Here is a 14,216-nt window from a genome sequence, read left to right as displayed (position 1 = left end):
AAATGCCATTGTTTGAGTGATAGGGCAGGAATGGACTTTCATCCTTTATTTTTCAGCCCTTAAAGCCCAGCTTCTTGATTCTAGTCACTCTCTACTTTTCTAACTTTCAAGGGAGAAGCAAAATGTCCTGTTTAACTTAAAGCTTTCCTGGGTTTTGGTGCAGTGGAGCTTGATTGCAAATCTTGCATTTGCAAAGGACTGCCAGAAGAAAATTAGCAGCACTTTCTTTGCTAATCACTCCCAAGAATAGCCATGGTTCACTGTCACTGTTTTATTTAAAATCGATTTTATAATTGCCACACTTTTTCCATCTGTCAGAACTTGATGGACAGTACTACAATGGAATGCAAATGCTGTCAAAGGTTTGTGATCTGTTCCTCAGCATTCCAAATGTACAAAGCTCACTAAGGCTCCACTTGGGCTGGAATTAAAAATTTCTTCTGCTCTCTCTTTCCAGATTTTCAGTTATGGCTCACATGGCAAATGCAGTTTAGACCCTTTGCATATTAATGTGTGCCATTACTAGATATTTAATTTCAAATCCTAACATATAAGTATAATGGAGCTTGGGTATGGTGTTAATGGGTGTCTTATCTTGTAATTTTCTCCTGTATTTCAAACTTGTTTCATGTAAAAGGAAACAAAAAATTGAAGGAAGGAACAAAAGAATGGGACTTCAGTCCCAATTTCCCTGCAACTAACACTTGTGGCTAAGCGTTCCAGTACAAACTGGTCTATACTTGTGCAGGAACAGTGTATTGGTTCTTCACCATTGGGGATGTGGAAAAAGACAATGGCTTTAGTCAATTTTCCAGATTTTTTTTTTTTCCAGTTTGGGCAAATGGACCTGGCCGTTGTTCTAGGGTGAAGGCCTCCTGATAGTGCTGTAGAATTCCGTAACCATCAGCATTATCATGCTGGAGCCTGGCTCAGGTGAGGTCGTGGGTTAACGAAAATATCCACAACTCTTTCTAGCAGCCGTTTGAGTTCCTGCCCCTTGTATGTTTCCTTTCTTGTAATTTTTGAAGTGTTGGAGAAAAAGGCATTATTTAAGGAAAAGAGGCACATGTCAATATTCAGATGTTTCCACTTTTTATTACTGCACTTCATTTATACACACTGTCTTCTGCTTTTAGCTCTGCTGATGGATCAGAAGCTTTATTAAGGGCAGCACCGAGCCCAGTGCTTCAGGTGGGATCTGGCTATTGTTCCCAAGGTACTCAGATCATGCTAAACAATGGTATGGCCTAGGCTTCTAGAGGCAGTTTTTCAGGTTCTATATTCATTCTATTTTATTTTCTTAACTCAAATTACCAGTCAGTTGGCTCAGTTTTCATGCTAAGGGGTGTGGGGGGGCAGGAAAAGGAGGGAGGTGGCTGGGGGTGATGGCTAAGCATTCTCACACTCTTCAGAGGTGAAGTAGTGGAGAAAGGGGCCTGCAGGAATCAGGATTATGGGAAGAAGCCAGCATGACCTCTTCGAGCCTCTATGAGCTCCACTGGCCCCCAGGGAGTCTTACTCCATCCCAGGAGGAGTTGGGCCAAGCAGACCCTGGCAGTGGGACTCTTAAGATCCTTGGGGCTTGATGTTAGTAAAGCTGGGCACCCTGGAGCTCAAGGAGAGGAAGCCCACTCATCCCCTACTTTGTCTTGTCCTTCCTTATCATGCATCATTCCCTCCCTTTCTACCTGTGGCCAGAGCCTGAGTGGGCCATGGAGCCAAGCCTGCCCAAGCTTTGGGAGTCTGAGGCTCTCAAACAGTCCCAGCTCATGGCAAAGTCCAACCCAGCAGGAGTAATGGAAGCTGAAATGGATTCTAGGTGGCACCAACCTATTGCGGAGGTGTGAAGAGTGTGTGCGTATGGGTGAGTCACCTCTGTTTTAAAGGTAACTGCAGTTAGGTTTTGTAGGTTTAAGCTGATGAAGGTTGTCTCCTTTTTATGCCTGTGAAGTCGTGTCACTGCTGGGCAAAGGCACTTCTTCCACATATGCAGAAGGAAAATAACCCATCTTTCCATTTAAGGACCCAAACCACCATCCTTCATCATCCTTCTGGTGAATAGTCACGAGGTTCCCTGTTGAGAGAATGCATGGTTTTAGACAGGTCATTGTATGCCCTGTGGGTATTTTAAGGGAATTTTGACAGTTTGAGCCCCTATCAATCAATCAGTGGTATTTAATCATTTTTTAAATCATATTCGTTAAGCACTTACTATGTGCCAGGCACTGTTATGAGTGCTGGGGTAGATACAAGATAATTAGGCTGATATAGTCCCTGTTCCACATGGGGCTCACAGTCTGAGTAGGAAAGAGGAGATATTGAATCCTTATTTTGCTGAGGAAACCATGGCAGAGAGAAGCTAAGTTAGTTGCCCAAGGTTGCACAGCAGGCAAATGGCAGAGCCAGAATTAGAACCCAGGTCCTCTGGCTCTCAGGCTTGTGCTTTATCCACTAGGCCATGCTGCTTCCCATTTATTTATTTATTCTGTGCTTACTGTGTACAGAGAACTTCGCTAAGTGCTTGGGATAGTACAATACAATAGAGTTGGTAGATAGGATCCCTGCCCACAAGGAGCTTAGAAGCCTTGAAACATAACTGAAGAGGCAAGAACTTGTTTTTTCCCCAGAACAGTTGGCTAATTCCTTCAGCAGGAGAATCTCTTGCCTAGTTCATTGTGTGGGGGCACTTTTCCCCTTCTCTTTCACCAGGTGACAGGCAAGACAGACAGTACCTCTCCCTTCCCATCCTCTACTCTCCCTCTGAGGGGTCAGCAAGGAACTGCGTATATTACCTTAGCAGCCTTGGTTCCCAGCTCACAGAGTTTAGGGGATGGAGGTGAGGATTACTGGGGAGAGGAAGGAGTAGTCAGTGCTGAATTAAGTGGAAAGCAACGGCCCAGTGAGTCCAACCCCTAAACAGAGTGGCCAATTCCACAGCCTAACTCTCCATCGCCCCTGATCGAGTGAGCTTCATGCAGTACTGTTGCCTGACTGTAAGAGTACTTTGCCACCATAAGTGCTTTATTAATTGTTTATTAGTACAGGTGGTAGTTTCCACATATGTAGAAAGGCACATGAAGCACTTGAAGGCATTACTTACCTCTTTCCAAATTGAGCTCATCATCGCTCCTGGCCTGAAAGGTGTACAAAGCTTTACACACCCCGCTAGTGAGATTGGAGACTCCTGGGGACATAATATAAGAATGACAGTTACTGAGAAGGTTTTGGAGGACTAAGCTAACACATCTAGTCTTACAGCAGTTTGGATGGGGAGGGAGTAAAATGAGAAATGTTTCACAAAGACAATCTGTAAAGTTGAAGAGGATGAAGAAAAATTGATTTGAAAAAGAATCTATTTCCCCCAGTAGCTCATTATCCATTAGATTTGTCATTAAAATTAATACTGAATTCTGGGAAATTTCATGGACAGGAAGGGGCCATGTGACTCATACATGCATCTATGGAATGGTACGGAAGCGAGGAACGTTTTCCAGAAGCGTAACTCCATTCTCCCTCTGATCCTTAGATGAAGTAGGGAAGAGAGATTGTCATCATTCCCCATTTCCTGATGGGAAAACCAAGGAATGGGAAATTTAAATCAGAATACTTGAGGCTTGACAGTCAGGTTGGTACCTGTCAGCTTCTGTATTTAGTGTTTTCGGCAAATATGGTCACTCACCTTTCCTACTGAAATCTAAAGTTTTGCCTTTGAATCAAACAAATAAGTCCTAGTAAACTACTGAGGGTTACCTGAGGAAGCACCTTGATTACTTGATGGTTTAGCGGGAGCTGCTCTGTTTGCCAAACACTCCATTCTCTTTATCCTGAAGGGGCGTGATATTTTCACCAAGCTGTGTGTCTGCTCCTGGTAAGAATATTAGAAAAATACAGTTATTTCTGTCATGTGACATGGGGTGAGGGGGTGTTCTTGAAGAACCTTATATTATGGGGAAATTGTGTTTTAGTAACCATTTATTGAATGGAAATTACTGGGTAGATGAATTGAAGTTATCACCATGGCTGACATTTTTCAAAACAGATTCCTATATTACTCTTCTGTTCACCATTAGCAGAATACTGTACATTCTTAGCACTCTTTGTTATTTTACTGAACTAAATACAAAGTGCTTTATAGTACAGTAAAGTCCAAGGCAGAGTCCAGCACGTGTAGCAGCATCCTGTCTTAATGCTACACTTATGCATATAAATAACTTCCTTCCTACAGCAAATCTTTTTGTGCTAACTTGTGGTTTGTCTTCCTCTAAATAGTCTCATAGCACATTTTCATTACTTGATTTGTTACAACAGTTATTTGTGACTGCATCTAGGTGGATAAAAATCCAAAGTAGAAAACCTATTCTGTGCAGAGCAATGTGCAAATGCTTCAGAGAGTATAAAAGAGTTAGACATTATCTCCCCCCTCAAGGAGCTGTACAGTCTTTACCACCAATTATATGTACATTATTTCAAGGATAATGTCTTTAGAATTCATTTCATTGTTGTTTCTGCTGCTAGACCATCCTGATTTCAATGCTCTTCTTTCCACTTTCATAATGGGGTTTGTGGATCTTAAGTGGAGAGAATGCTGTAAAGTTTCCAATGCCTCAAGGCCTTCTCCCTAGCACCCCTACAAACTCACTTTATTAGTATGGTTTTAGGCCATTTTCAATTTTGTAGTAGTATTTATTGAGCACCCACTTCGTGCACTGTGCTAGTAATGACTGGGCCCCTAGTGGGTTAGCACCAGGTGCCTTTTGGCTGAATAGGATGTTAAAGTTAACGCTTTAAAAATGAAGAACTTCATGTGTATCCAAATCTAATTCGAAACTTTCCATGATTGGTTCATATAGCTATATGCAGGCATATTGCTAGCTTTGTGTTTTCATCATGGTGTGGGTCAAATTTTTTGAATTTAGGAATATGTTCATGCAGTTTTTTCTATTGGGGAATAACATTTCATTTTGTATCATTGGCTTAACATTTTATTTTCACAGAACCAACCGAGAGCATTAGGTGAAGTCGCATTCCCACACTTGTAGTTCATTTGTTGTAGTGCATTTATTACCCTGACCTTCATTTGAAAGCTGCAGAATCATTTCACAGAAAGCTTAACTTTAATGAGTGCTATCCCAAGCTACACTATTATGACTATGTCTAAATGATGAAGACTGCCCTTCCAAACCTGAGTAAGGGTACAAAGACTTTAGGCCAAGATCATTATACTTCCCTCTTTTGGTATTGATCCGTGGAAAGACCTAGAAATGCACCCACTCACTTCTCAACACTCACTGCATTGTGCCAGTGTAACAAAATATAAAGCCAGTGATATATAACCCCATAGCAGTTATTTGAATGCCAAGCAATTTAATAAGGCATGCATGGATCCTTTTTTACAGTGGAGAAACATAATGAATTTAGAGCCCTCCCCACTGAGCCAGGTAGGCAAGGTCAATTTTGTTTGGCCGCAGCCCAAATTCTTCAGAATTGAGAAATAGATGGGTACACACTCATTCATCATTTAGCTAATCTGTGCCTCAGTTTCTCTCTCCAAAAGAGGAATTAAGGGAAGGTCATGGGTCTTAATCCTAGCTCCGCCACTTGTCTGCTGTGTGGTCTGAGGCAAGTGACTTTACTTCTCTGTGCCAGTTACCTCCTCTGTAAAATGGGGATTGAGACTGTGAGCCCCATGTGGGACTGGGCTTTGTGTCCACAGCAATTTGCTTATATCCACCCCAGTGTTTAGAACAGTACCTGGCATATAACCATAATTGTGGTGGTTTTTTTTAAGTGCTCACTATTACATAATTTTACTAATTCATTTAGAATTTGCAGCAGGGTAGCAAGAGGTTATGCATAGGGCTGCACTCTTAAAAATAAAAGCTTTTGTGCATCTTACCTTTTCTTTCCACTTGGAGATGCAGCTGCTGCTGAGATGTGTGGGTCTGGGACTGTGCTCGAGGTCAGCTAGCACGCCCAACAGCTTGTATAAGTTTGCTTGCAAAAGTGCCAATTTCAGCTTTGTCTGAGGATACAATATTTAATCAGAAAGATGGACCAGGTAGGAAACAAAAGAGCTTTTATAATATCAGTGTTTGTTTTTTGGAATACCAAAACTTAATTGAGCCAAACGATTTCCTTTGTGGTTCATTTTGATATGTTCACACTATTTTACTGTGTTCATTGTTGACACGAATTTGTGGTGGGTCCAGTTAGGGGGCTTAGGGGAACAAAAGGGCTGGAGTTATAGGCCCTGGGAAGAGGGGATTGAGGGCTGGTTAAATAGGAGATGAATTGAACATTGGGGTGGGCAAGGGGACCTAGCTGACCTCCAGTTTACTGCCAAAGAAACAAAATGGAGTTGTGCAGCAAGGAGAAGTTAAAATGAGATGTTGGAAAAAACTGGTTTGGAAGAGAACTGAAAGCTTGTGAGGCAGGTTAGTCAGGAGTGTGGTTTCTCTGTGTGTATACTAGATACAGTGCAGGAAGAAATGGTGGAAATGAAGGGCCACGGCTCATGTGTTCTGGGGTCCAACGGGAGCCTCACCTAGTGTAATGATAAATTTACTTTTCACATCTCTTCCCCTTCCCCCATCACTTCCCCCATTAAATAGTCTGTAGCATATTTTGGAATGCCACGAAAGTTTCATTTAAGTAGTACCATTGCAGCTGTTATGATTTTTTTTTTTGGAGAGAGAGTGCTGAATTCCTTTTTGGGTAAGACCTATTAAAAAGAGAAATGTCTCTGTTTTGCAAATGGATAAAATGTACCCAGCCATAATATTTCCCTGAATCTTTGAGAGGATCATTGAAACTGCCTTCCACAACTACTAGCGGTAACAACCTACTGCTACAAAGGAAAGGCAGTTCCAAACCTGTACTGAATGAAAAAGATCTTTCCCCAACAGCTTCTTAAAATGGAAAGGTTTGGATTTCGCAACCATTTACCTCATCCAGCTGTATGGCTGTGTCCTTCAGTTTCTTTGCATCGGAAAAGGAGGGATTTTCGGCATAGGTGTTACGCATTTGCTCCAGTCCTGAGGAGATTAAGGTAACATATCACTGAATAGTCTACCGTGCTACGGCTCATTTTCGTGCTTTAAAGGAAAGATTAATCGGGACTTCCTCCCCAGAGTTGATTCGAGATCAGAGAGTCAATTCGTGCCTTGGTGCAAAAAGGCCAATTTCAGGTTTGTCTGTGGGCACAGTATTTAATCAGAAAAGTAATGTCATTTAGGAAATGAAAGAGTTTTCAGAATGTCGGTTGCTTTTCAGCAGTCAGAAGGGTTGGGCTGCCCAGTTTAAAAGATTAGACAACATGACTTAATTTTGAAGTAAACTGTTCCTGATGCCTCATCCAGCTCGGATGTCCAATCAACTGCTAAATATTGTCGATTCTTCCTTCAAAATATTTTCCACATCCTCACCTTCCTGGCTCAAGTACATGTCCTATCAGGTTAGACTACTATTCCAGCATTTCCCTCAATCAGTTGTATTCACTGAGCACTTACTGTGCACAGAGCACTGTACTAAGCACTCGGGAGAGTACCCTCCTTCAGTCCCTATCCTATTCAGGCTGCAGGCTGAATAACCTTTCTGGAATGTGTGTCAGCATCCATCTCTCTTCTCCCCCAAAACCTGCCATGACTATCATCTCTCTCTACTTCTGACAAAAATTCCACCAACTTTCCCCATTCCTTCCCAGTTCACCTCCTAGCTGTGCCCTGCTCTCTCAACTAACCCATTTCTGATCCCCACCTCCTTTAACAAAACTTTCCCAATCAATTTCCCAATATCTTGAGTTGTTCCAAGCCATCTGTCACCTCTAGCACTTGTGTACAAATGCCATTCAACTGTAGATTGTTATTTATTAATTCTGCTTCCTGTGATTCTTGCTATATTTTGTAAATATCTGTCTGTTTCCCCCATTAGAGTGAGCTCCTCGTGGGCAGGGAATATATCAAGCTTCTGTTGAACTCTGGTATGTGCCTAGTACAGTGCCTTGTGCTCAGGTATTTAATTAGTCATTTATTGAGCACTTGCTGTGTGCAGAGCACTGTACTAAGCTCTTGGGAAGAGTCCAGTATTACAGAGTTGGTAGACACATTCCTCTGCCCCCAGTGAGCTTACAGTCTAGAGGGGGAGACAGGCATTAATATAAATAAATTATGGATATGTACGTAAGTGCTGTGGGGCTGAGGCTGGGGTGACTAAAAGGTGCAAAGTCTGCTACTATATTAGCCAATTAAAACAGTAATCCAGCATACACAGGAACAAGGTCAGTCTGAGAATCTGAAGGATTAAATTAGAAGGTCAATAAAATTTATGCCATATTTAGTTCCTTGCCCATGTTCTTTGGAGATAAGATTAGAGCACAGTCCTCCACTCTGCTTCATGTTCCAAAAGGGCTTATTGTGGCACAGTTCCTGGCATTTCCAGATAGTGCCTTTCTGGCTGCCTGCTCACTTGTTGCACCTGCTAACCCACAGAACCATGGCTGGCATAGAAGAGTGACTGTGCATAGCACTAAAATCAATTCTTTGAGCAGATTCTCAGGCCCGAGGCTTGTCCATCTGCCACCAGACACTGCACAGACATGAGATGCAACAGCCTCTATTTACCAGAAAAGCATACTTATTCAGGACAGTTGGAAAAAATGGATTTTCTGGGACAGAGTCTGGTTTTCTGATTTTCACAAAATCCTGAGCGCTGATTCTTAGGCCTTGACACAGCTTTACTGCCTGTTTCTTGTCAATCCCTGGATAAAAATATGTCATTCGTTTAAACAAATGAAGCAGAACAAGAGAGATGCTATTGAAGGCTCAAAACACAATGCACCAACTCCATGTCTATGGTGGCATGCTTACTTAGCGGTTTAACTCGGCATGGGGCTTTAAAAAATTAGCAAGAGGATCCCTATCACTTTCTCCTTTAAACAAAGTAAAAACTTCTGAATGCTCTTCATTTTGGAATTAGCCGCAGGGAAGTGTGGCTATACGGTAAGAAACCTCACTGCTAGATTACAGTTCCATCTTTTTCATGGCCTCCTTACCTCACAACACAGGAAGTCCCCCACTGGCCTTAGAATCACATGATTCTTCAGGCCAACAAAAACACAGATTGACCCCAAACTGCTGAGCCAGTTTCTCAAATGACTGTTCCTGCCCAGGCCCATTTAGAGTGGTAGCAACAAACCTTCCTGCTCTTGTGAGGCCCTTTTGATGTCCTCTTGCAGTCTGTCCACTTTTGCTTTTATTGAACATTTCCGTCTTTCTTTATCCATTCCATTCTTAGGGTCTTCTTCCTACAAAGAAAAAAGTGGATATATGTTAATACTACTTACTGGAAATTTCCTTCACAGCAGTGTGGAAGGATTTGCTTCCAATCCACTGGTTTAAATGTGGTAAAGGGAAGAAAGAAAATAAAGACTGTAGTATTAGGTGCTTTCCTATCTTGGACAGACTCTGTTCTGCAAAAACCAGGCATTGAGATTCCCTGGACTCGCAGGTATAGATGTGCACATTTTTCTATTGGACAGTCCCCAGACTGCTTTTCGAGAGTGGTGTCCATTTGCTCACCTCACAATTAAAAAATTACCTGGGGCTTTGGGCTTTTGGATAAGTCACTGTTGGCCATTGCAGACCTCTTCAAACCACCTTGAGGGCCAACCTAAAATCAGAGCAGCCTTACACTGTATGCCCCAAATGGCATTCATTTTACCACAGTCTTTTCTCTGGTTTCTGGCATAATTTTTCCAGCACTGAAACAGTCAGGTGGAAGGACTTCAAAACAGTGAGAGATAAATTGTGAGTTCAGTGGACATAAGAGCAACCTATATTTAGATACATCACAGTTGTCAAGTTGCCAAACCTCCAACTTTCATCAGCTGTACCCTAACCAGAGCCGTTTCTGCTTCTAGGTCAGATGTGCCCACCTCTAACCCAGTGGTGCTAATGTGTCTATATGATGGCACATGGTAAACTTCTGGAGGGAATAGCTATCTCAAACGCAAATTACCTTAGCAGCCAAGGACACACTGGTCATCCAAATATTTGCAAGGCTGATGGGTATCTACTGTGATTCTAAGAGGCAGAAGTGCAAATGGTTCCAGGCAGTCAATAGTATTTGAGTGACTTCTGTATGCAGGACAATGTACTAAGTAAGAAAGTTATCCATTCCCACAGCTTCAACAACCCCACCCCCCCATGGGGTAGTCACCTCACTACCTCTGCCCCCTCCTTCTCTGCAAAAATCTTGCATTTCTTCTTGCAACTCCAAGCAACAGCTAAGCCGTGCTTCTATTTGTGAATTTTTGAACCACATCAAAACAATGTTCTTTTTTAGTGAATTAGATTAGAGAAGCAACATATGCCTGGAAGTCAGAAGAACCTGGGTTCTAATCACCGCTCTGCCACTTTCATTCAATTGTATTTATTGAGCGCTTACTGTGTGCAGAGCACTGTACTAAGCCACTTGTCTGCTGCTTGACCTTGGGTGGGTCATTTAACTTCTGTGTGCCTCAGTGCCCTCATTTGCAAAATGGGGCTTAAGACTGTGAGCCTTCTGTGGGGCAGGGACTGTGTTCGACTTATCTTGTTTCTGCCTCACTGCTTAGAACAGTGCTTAGTACAGAGTACTAGGTACCCAGTACATAGTAAGTGCTTAACAAATACAATTATTAATTATTAAACTACATTTCATTATTCTCAAATGAGATTTCCCTCTCAGGTGTGAACATTAAAAGACAACACATATACCAAAACCTGGTACAGTGCACTGCACACAGTAAGTCCTCAATAAATATCCCTGATAAAGAAAAAAGTCTTTGATTAAGGGAGACTCGATTAATGAAACCTTTTTTCATGTCATACTTACAAAGTAATCGGTTAATAAGAATTCAGACTTTGCTTCTGCAGGTAAAGCTTCCATTTCTTCCATTAAAGCCTGGATATCTTTGTCCACATCCGTCTTGCTGATGGCAGTGTAAATTGGGGTGTGACACTGAAACGGTGGGGCACAGATTTAGAGTCATGGATTTGAATCAACCAATGGTAAGCAAGCTACAGAAATTCAGAAAACCTTTGCCACTCACAGAGGCCAACATCTGCCCAAAACTGGAAATGTGCTGGTTGTATTGGTTTAGTATACTGCACAACATCTGGATTCGCTCCTTTTCCAGGTCCAAGATGCTCTGGAAGGGATAATAATTATGCTGGTGATGATTACTGTAATTATTATAGTTTTTTTTAAGTCCCTATTATATGTCAAATACTGTACTAAGCGCTGGGGTAGATAGATAGAAGATACTGTGTCAGGTTAGGGAGTTCCTGTCCCACAGGGGGCTCACAGATTGTAGGAGGAGAACAGGATAATGGGGTGAGCAGAGACAACAATAATAATAATAATAATGGTATTTGTTAAGCGCTTACTATGTGCCAAGCACTGTTTTAAGCGCTGGAGCACTGTTCTAAGCGCTGGGAATGACAGCAGTCAGTAAAGCTGGAGAAGCACGTTCATGAGAAATCAGTCAGGCACTTGCTATTCTGCCACTAGGTGGATTCTCCTCAAGAGGAGGAGGAGAAAAATGTGTTTGCTTTGCCAGTCCCTCATTATTTTCACCTCAAGGCATGGATAAAGGAGCTTGTGCAAAAAATCAGATTAGCAGTTTGAGGCAAGGGCCTGGCATTTTAATAATAGGGCAGCACCTATAGCTCCCCCTCCTTAAATTCTTAAATTCTCCTCCTACTTCTAAGCAGAAGCTGACCCTGGCCAATGTGCAGGGTCCGATCCCCTGACTTACCTCACACATCTTAGTGGCGTTCCGAAGAATGGGGAAAGGAAAGGGGCAAAAAGAGAAAAACGGTATCTTGTTTTTCCAAGTTCACTTGTGACTTTTGGGCATTTGATATTAGCCGCACCCTCAACCCCACAGCACTTAAGTACATGTCTATAAATGATATATATTATTTATATTGACATCTATCTGGACTGTAAGCACATTGTGGGCAGGGAATGTGTCTGCCAATTTTGCTGTATTGTACTCTCCCAATCGCTTAATACAGTGCTCTGCACCTAGAAAGAGCTCAACACATACCACTGGCGATGGTGATCCGGATTTCCTATTGTACAGCTGCTCTACAAGAAAACTGGTGAGCTGTTGGAGTAGTTCTGAGCATATAACTACAGGGTCCTCAGTGGAATTGGTAATGTTTAACAGATTTTAATTACATTTCAGAGAAATCATTAAAGTGATTTATGTTTGCTTAAAAAAAGAAATTGAGATAAATTCCGCTGGTGCTGAAGGGATATCTATAGCTCATTTAATGAACTGTTACGTTCTATTACCTTTCACTTTTAGTTTAAAACAAACTGTAGGGAAAAATTACATTTATGAAGTGCAAAATGTCAGACATATTTAAAATCTTGCCTTACTAGGACAGCTTAGTCAGTTTTTTAGGGTACTAGAACTTCCGGGAAATAGGAGTCACATCTCAAAACCTGTTGTGTCCGAGGGGGTAAAAGAAGGAGAGAGGGGAGATTGGAAAATGAAAGAATTTCATTTCTGAATTGCTAGCTTGCTGGGATTTCAAAAGGGACAGTTAAACAGTCCTTTAAACTTGGAAAATGGAGACAACCTCCTAGAATGGTAATTCATGCCAATAACTATCCTAATCAGTCAATCAGTCATATTCATTGAGTGCTTACAGTGGGCAAGCCATAGACTCCTAGTTCATGGCTCCAAGAACCAGGCAGGGGGATATATGTGAGTCATTAGTTCAGAGACCCTGGGTTAATGAAATTTCTAGCCAACTTTCTCATGTGAGGTTCCTCCCCTCCCCTTTTCTAAACTACGTAAATGTAGCCCGGGTGAATATCCAAAAGTATCAGGGCAAGTTATAAAATCAGAAAACACATTTCGGGTTCTTTTTAAGGACTCGGAGAGAGGAGGAAAACCAGAAGAGCTGAATTGTGAAGAGGAGGTGAAAGAGACTATTTGGATCATGAGATAGGGTAAACTGAAGCCCCATGACAGAGGTGGCCTAATCAACTGCCTTTGAACCCTGCACATTCTCTTCCCATGCCACAGGCCACTAAAGGTGAGGTAGGCAGGGAACTTGTCTGCTAATTCTGTTGTTCTCTACTCTCCTAAGCACTTAGTACAGTGCTCTACACAAAGTAAGCAATCAATACTACTGATTGACTAGGTTCTAGTTTTACGTTGAAATTTAGTTAAAATACCCTTCCCCCAATTTAATATCTTTCCCCATGCACCATCCACATTTAATGGTGACTACCAGAGACTCAGCATTAATCCTTCCCCTCTCTCTTTTCCTCATGCTCTTTCCCCCCACTTTTACATTACTTCATCCTTGCCTTCCAATCACCCCCGTCCCACAAGCCTGTGGAAAAGGGGATCTTCATTAAAGAAAAAAATCCCTTTGGACTCTGTTTCCCTCAGTCAGTCCAGCAACAGATGGTAGGTTTTGTGTGCAGAGCACTGTAATTGGGAAGGGACAGTACAATAGTGTTGGTAGACATGATCCCTGCCCTCAAGGAGCTTGGGTTCTTTTTTGGTGGCACAGTAGAAGAGCCATAATAGGGGAATGGGTAAGTCCGAGCCATGTCTACCAACTCTGTTATATTGTACTCTTCCAAGGACACACAGTAAGTGCTCAATAAATATGGCTGATTGATTAAAAGCTGAGAATCCCCAGTCTTCCATAGCTTAGGTGGTGGGAAATATTCCCGGGTAATTGAGTGTCTGTAAAAACCAAAGCAGTGACAGAAAATGTGATGTAACTAAAGTCGTGCAATCATTTGGAAGAGTGGATAGGATCTAAGCCTCAACTGTTCTCACACTCTAAATCTAGACCTAGCCACCCTTCCAAAAGGCAATTTAATTCAGTACATGACTTGCCTGGTAGCAGTCTTCTAAAGTGACTTCCCATCTGAGTCTCGTCTTATAGCCAGCCATGTTCTTTTGGTAATAATCTTCATCTTCCTTGGCCATCTTCTGGGTAGATTTTTTCAATTTCTTGAGTAACTAGAATAGGAAATCAGTAGATATGGTTACGGCGAAAAAGACCCTGCTGACCACAAGTGTTTTCATCGACCACTTGGACTTCCGGCAGCTGAACGTTAGAAAGGACGGGAGAAGTAGCATGGCTTTGTGCAAAGAGCGCAGGCTTGGAAGTCAGAGGACCTGAGTTCTAATTTCA

The 14,216-nt window shown here is 42.1% G+C and overlaps 1 protein-coding gene across 2 annotated transcripts in view; it reads right to left on the bottom strand.

Moving 5' to 3' along the window:
* Positions 1–1,069: 1,069 nt before the first annotated feature.
* NOSTRIN (nitric oxide synthase trafficking) overlaps positions 1,070–14,216 on the bottom strand; it is a 43,856-nt gene continuing 30,709 nt past the window's right edge. For both annotated transcript variants that reach the window (XM_007671195.4, XM_029071965.2), the window contains exons 8-16: positions 13,916–14,041; positions 11,090–11,188; positions 10,873–10,998; positions 9,193–9,301; positions 6,946–7,034; positions 5,897–6,022; positions 3,751–3,865; positions 3,101–3,184; positions 1,070–2,074 (exon numbers count right to left, since the gene is read on the bottom strand). In XM_007671195.4, coding sequence (XP_007669385.2) covers positions 1,938–2,074; positions 3,101–3,184; positions 3,751–3,865; positions 5,897–6,022; positions 6,946–7,034; positions 9,193–9,301; positions 10,873–10,998; positions 11,090–11,188; positions 13,916–14,041 — 1,011 coding nt within the window. In that variant the 3' untranslated portion in view covers positions 1,070–1,937. The remainder of the gene's footprint in view (positions 2,075–3,100; positions 3,185–3,750; positions 3,866–5,896; positions 6,023–6,945; positions 7,035–9,192; positions 9,302–10,872; positions 10,999–11,089; positions 11,189–13,915; positions 14,042–14,216) is intronic.

This window comes from Ornithorhynchus anatinus, chromosome 9 (genome assembly GCF_004115215.2).
Source record: "Ornithorhynchus anatinus isolate Pmale09 chromosome 9, mOrnAna1.pri.v4, whole genome shotgun sequence".
Taxonomy (NCBI): domain Eukaryota; kingdom Metazoa; phylum Chordata; class Mammalia; order Monotremata; family Ornithorhynchidae; genus Ornithorhynchus; species Ornithorhynchus anatinus.
This window is presented reverse-complemented; position numbering and strand designations above follow the sequence as displayed.